The 5,819-nt window shown below is 35.1% G+C and overlaps 1 protein-coding gene across 1 annotated transcript; it reads right to left on the reverse strand.

The window, feature by feature from the left end:
* Positions 1-712: 712 nt before the first annotated feature.
* On the reverse strand, positions 713-3,808 carry LOC115969622 (UDP-rhamnose/UDP-galactose transporter 2-like). Its single transcript, XM_031089311.1, has 5 exons — positions 3,667-3,808; positions 2,977-3,161; positions 2,694-2,894; positions 1,234-1,395; positions 713-1,131 (listed from the first exon to the last, which is right to left on the reverse strand). The coding sequence occupies exons 1-5, from the start codon at positions 3,806-3,808 to the stop codon at positions 775-777; spliced, it is 1,047 nt and encodes a 348-aa protein (XP_030945171.1). The 3' UTR covers positions 713-774.
* Between the last annotated feature and the right edge of the window lie 2,011 nt (positions 3,809-5,819).

Raw genomic sequence — 5,819 nt, forward strand, 5'->3', positions numbered from 1 at the left:
AAAATTGAGGAAGGACAAATTTAGGATGTTTGGGTCTCATTCAAAGCCAATTTCGGCTTTTCCGACATGATTCAAGGCCGATTTCAGTCTATTTCGGCCGTTTTGGTTGCCGGCTGATATGACTTGATTCGGCTGATACGGCCCGATTTTGGCCGAATCGGCGCAAATCGAAGCCAAGTTGGCATGAATCAAGCCGAGTTGGTGTGAATCTGTGAAAAAAAAAAGAAAAAGAAAAAAAAAAGCTTAGATGTGGCACCGACGTGCGGGCAGCTGCGTCGGACGTTGCACCCCGCGTTGGGCCGTGTCGGACTCCAGTGCAGCACCCTCCCAGCCACGTCCGTGCTTCATAGGTATAGATATGCATACACCATATATATGAAACATTACTGAAAATTAATCAAACAATCCATTGGAACCTACGTTGGCATATTAACCATAAGAGGCATAAATGATGATATAAAGACTTTCATAAAATCTATCTACGATGGCTCATGCTAGCTATAGATGTACATATGTTATACAACTTCAAAACAAAATCCAACTAAACTTCAATACCTGACATCTACCAAAATAATGCAGACCAATAAAACCTGATAAAAATAGTAATAGATTATTAACATTTTCTATGAATACAAATCTGCAGATTATATATGCTCTCACATGTGATTTATTATATATGGCCAACAAAGAAGATAAAAAAAGGTGAAGTCATACTTTTTACCATTCGAAGAAAAAAAATTGAAGCTATACTTTTGGGTTTGTGAAAATGCCAAGCTATCCTATAGACTTGCCAAGCTCTACATCGTTCACTCCACTCTCCCCATTGTCCTCCTTCAACAGTTGTGAATCCTCTTCTGACAGACTTTCTTTCCCAGGAATAATCTTAGAATTAGCTTTCTTCTCAACCTCAACTGCCGAACTATACACTACCATGCCAACAACAGCGAGAACCACACCAAGTATGTTTTTCAGAGTCAACTCTGAATCAAAGAGTAGCCATCCCAATGTCAAGACACATACTGTTTTCATGTGGCCCAAAACCTGGAAAGAGACGGCAGAGAAGCGTCCAATGCAGAGATATTGACTCACATTGCAGAACAAAGCCAGAGAGCAAGAGAGTAGTATGAAAAACTGTATAAATTCCAAAGATTCATAAGAAACTTTTTGATGAACTAAGTCAATGAATAACAATTAGGCTGCACATGGATCTAAAGAAACCTAAGAAGCACTTACAAATGCGCCTGATGACAACTTATAATTTGATAAAAGTTTTCCGGTAAGGTAATAATCAATGACTGGACCAAGAATGAGAAGGGAGAGAGCTTGTATTGGAGCTGTCTTACTCAGCAATTCAAAAGAGCTCACGGAGTACTTCTTCTGTAAGGAACCAATCGACTGTTCCTCAAAGATAATTAAACAATACAAATCAGAGATCAATTATTTAAGGTATTGATGTAAAATAACTAATGGCACAGACTTCTATATAATATGTGTCTCCACTCCCCACAAACTCAAACATGTGAAAAAACAGAAACCTAAGCTCTTGCAATCAATACATATGTTAGTTACAAGTGCATTGTTTTTTTTTTTTTTTTAAACAAGTCTTGGATATGAACTCCACCTTATATATGACTACAAATGTTAATAGCCATTGGTAGTTAGAACGCAACTGCATGCTAACACATGCATCAAGACATGCATCACATAGACTAACAAATAGGGAAGAGGTAAATTTCAACTTGTCCAAGTGCAACCGGCACTCTGTTTACAAGTTTAAAGCCTGTCTTTGTCAAAGCCATGATGTGGAGGACCAAGGATTGGATGATAGGTCACAATTTGAAAAAATATGCAATATAATTATGATATTCTGCTAATTTCAAAACTGAGTACTTGGAGAGTTGGACGAAGAATCAGAAAAAGTAAAGATGATAAATATTGAAAAATACAAGAGTGCAGTTGGCAAACAGTTTGCTGGTAGAGTATTAATATTATGACTGATGTCTGCACTACTTAGATATGCCTCTTTTATTCACCAAAATGAGAATTTTGGGTTTAAATTAAGTGGCTACAATGCACAAGGGGGGAAATTTCAGGCTCCTTCATAGTTATTAATTGATAACATATGCTCTCTGGTTGTGAGAGCACTTTAAACCTCGGATTTAAAATTAGTATCTTGTTGGATCTATTGATTGGGTGTTGCTTCCCAGCCTCTTGGGATATAAAAGGTGCTTTGGCTGGGCTGCTACTAGTATCTTATATATATATATATATATATATATATATATCCTCTAAGTATGTGCCAGGCAGGTCTTGACATGCAGGGTATAGGGAACCCTTTCAATCATATTGTATCTGTACGTCTTGGGTAACAAATTTAACAACAAAAAAAAAGGTGGGGGGGTTTCTAAATTCAATGCGTTAATATAAGTGGGTCACTTTTGGGGTCCTTAAAATGCAATGCAACGCTTCAAAAATGCAGTAGTTTTCTCCTCTTTTACTTTAATTGTTGAGTAAGTTGTCAAAGCTGGAATCAGGTGGCATTTCGGTGATCAAGATTAAAAATTTTCTTGGAGCATGGAAATCCATTCTTGTTTTAATGATTGAAATGCAAGGTTGTTCAAGACATGTATGCATATTTCACAATAAATTTATAATTACACAGCAAACTGAAACCAAATTTGAGTGATGCTCACAATTTGTTGAAAGGATGTAGACAATATTGCCACACAGGCACAGAGAAAGCCTTTTGCATTGACATTCATGTCAGTCACTGTACAGATGCCCACACCGACGACAACCACTGTGACAGCCATCTTAACTTCCTTTGAATAGTGTTTTCCATGAAGAATCCATTCCATCACACAAACCACAGGAATCATGCTCAACTTTGAAATCTGCACCAGATTAATAATAAGGCAAGTATACTTTCTTAATTTTCAGAAGAAAAATGGTTAAGAGTCAGTTAATGATATGTGCCTGGTAAAATCCAACAGAGTTCAGCATGAGGCTGAAGTTCATTCCTGAGATTGACATATTTGCAACAATTGAGAACCAAAGAAGCTCCCACATAGGGACATGCTTTGATGCAGAGTAACCGGCAGCATTTGACACCAAACCGACCAATGCGGTCACGGAAAAGTGGAAACCACTTAAAGTAGTTGCTGAAAATCAGAAACAAACCAATATCAATTATTTTACTGAATTACAGGAAAACAATGGTGTTAAATTTCCTAAATATTAATTCGGCATGCACTTGACCAGTGCAGTTATAGTGAACTCATTAAAGCACTTGGCATTTTAGGGCTTTGATATTATTTTTAAGTTCATGAATTGTAGCATTTCAGTTGATGCAAAGTCATATTTATTAGCTACTGAATTTGAAAACCACTAGCATAACTTGCAATTTGCAAGTAGCATTTGTATGTCATTTCAAAATGTAGAAGGTAATGAGGATGCTTCTGATTGTTTAATTATCACTTGTTAGTCACAGCTTTTATTTCCATAAAAATGACATTAAAGCAACTGAGCAGTAAAAATGTAATGGTTAAAGTTTTGGTAAAGCTAATGAAAAATTTACAAGCTTCAGAAGGTTTTTAAATCTTATGTGATAATAGATCAGAACAAATGAAAGTAAAAAAGAAAAGAAGAAGAGGAAGAGGAACTGACCAAAGGCAAAAGCAAAACCGGATGGGGACATAAGCTGCTTGTTGGCCATGATAATGCCCACTGAGCTTATTATGTTCATACCCCATGCTCCTACATCCGACACTACTACATTTACAGACGATGATTTTCTCTCCTTCTCCATTTACAATTTCACAAATCGCTCACACAGATGAAGGACAACAGTTTAGTATAGTGCCACTCAGTATTTTGTAACACAAGCTTATTTCTAAGATGAGAAATCAGTACAGTACAGTTACTTTACTCCTAGATTTATATTCTGATTTCGTAATTGATAGTGCTTCGTTGTTTCTAAATTTTATTTGGCTGGCTTCATAGTTCATATTCCTTTTGTTGCTGTCTCTCACAGCAATCAGCATGTTAGAGCATGTTAGCCCAAGTCCCAAACCCCACATGATCAATTCATAAACAAATATAAACATGAAGTGAGGGTGGGGATAATCTATTAGTCTCTTTTTTACACCTTTACGTTAGTACTTTTAAGTGTTTGACTATTGGATAATTTCCCCACTCCCACTCCTACTCCCCCTTCCCTTCATTCTGTTTCTTTTCTTCCCTCCTTTCCAACCATTGACTACTGGAAAAGTAGATGATCTCTTCCATACAAATCAATCCAGTTGGGCTGACTTTCCATTGTCTTCACAGTAGTATTAACATCGAAAACATAAAGCAAGGGTGAAGTAAAAAGCATTTGGCCCCCCTTAAAAAAATTTATGCTAAAAAACTATTTCAAAGGTTTCAACTTGACTTTTAACCAAACCAAAATTAGCATGTTGAATTCATCGACTTAAACTTCGCAACAATTAGAAATTCAGAGACGCATTTGATTGGCAATTCATAACTTTCTTCTATTCAACAACTCTCCAACCCCATGTCAATGGGAAGAATTTGTGTTTCAATTTCCTCAGTCACAGTTCGTGTAAAAAAAAAAAAACTCTTCCCTCTCGAAAATCAAAACCTATGCACTTATGCAGGCAGCTTGCAAGGATGATTTTCCTCTTCTCATCAGATCTCATCAATCTAATGAATTTATAATATTTCTTTCCTCAATATTAAAAAGACGAAAACACTATTTTGATCCTTACATTTTAGGATCATAATCAATTTGGTCCCTACATTTTAATTGCAGTCAATTTAGTCTCTGTTATTTTTAACTTACAATCAATTTGATCTCTATTGTTAAGTCACTAACGGAAAATGCTTACGTGGCAAACAATTTGCATTGTCGACATGCTTAATATTAAAAAATTAAATAAGATGCTGACTTGTTTAAATTTTATGGCCATATCAGCACTGAGATGGCAAAAAAAGCAACGTCATCTTTCAAAAAATAATTTTCTTTTATTTACCAATTTTTTTCCTTTTCTTTATTTTTTCTTTTAGTTTTCTCACGATTTCTTTTTTTTACCAATTTTTTTTCCTTTTATTTACCAATAATGTAACCTATATTAAAGCTATTGACCGGTGGTTAAGGTGAGAAGAAGGAGATTAAGAGAGACGGAGGCCTTATCTAGGTTTGGAGAAGAACTGTAAAGAATGTTAGAAAATAAAATGAAATTTTAAAGAAATCGTCAAAAAGATAAAGAAAAAATAAAGAAAGGAAAAAAAATTAGTAAATAAGAGAATTATTTTTAAAAGATTATGTGGTTTTTTTTGCCATCTTAGTACCAACGTGGCCATAAAATTTAAACAAGTCAACATCTTATTTAATTTTTTTATATTAAGCATGCCAACAATACAAACTATTTGCCACGTAAGTATTTTCCGTTAATGACTTAATGGAAGTGATCAAATTGATTGCAAGTTGAAAATAACAGAAACCAAATTGACTGCTATCAAAATGTATGTAGGGATTAAATTGATTATGATCCTAAAATGTAAGGACCAAAGTAGCGTTTTCGCCTACTAAAAATCTTTTTTTTTTTTCTTTCTCCTCAATAAATATTATGAATTATTTACACGGACTTCGGATGTTAATAACTATCATGAAAATTGGTAGTTGGCTTAAAGCCATAGACTTAAGTTCAATAACCACCGATTATAACAACCTTTCAAATGCAACATGATTTCTTTTCCCTGCCCTTTGGTTAGCACTGCTGATCAAAGCAAGAGTAACAGTTTATGCACAAAAGTGA

This window comes from Quercus lobata, chromosome 11, assembly GCF_001633185.2.
Source record: "Quercus lobata isolate SW786 chromosome 11, ValleyOak3.0 Primary Assembly, whole genome shotgun sequence".
NCBI lineage: Eukaryota > Viridiplantae > Streptophyta > Magnoliopsida > Fagales > Fagaceae > Quercus > Quercus lobata.

What these genes read in the sequence shown, in the direction of transcription:
- LOC115969622 (XM_031089311.1), bottom strand. Translation starts at nt 3,808, where the DNA reads ATGGAGAAGGAGAGAAAATCATCGTCTGTAAATGTAGTAGTGTCGGAT. An exon ending in CGGTTTTGCTTTTGCCTTTG is followed by an intron (nt 3,162 to 3,666) that starts GTCAGTTCCTCT and finishes TCTGATTTTCAG; the next exon opens with CAACTACTTTAAGTGGTTTC. An exon ending in ACTCTGTTGGATTTTACCAG is followed by an intron (nt 2,895 to 2,976) that starts GCACATATCATT and finishes AATCTGGTGCAG; the next exon opens with ATTTCAAAGTTGAGCATGAT.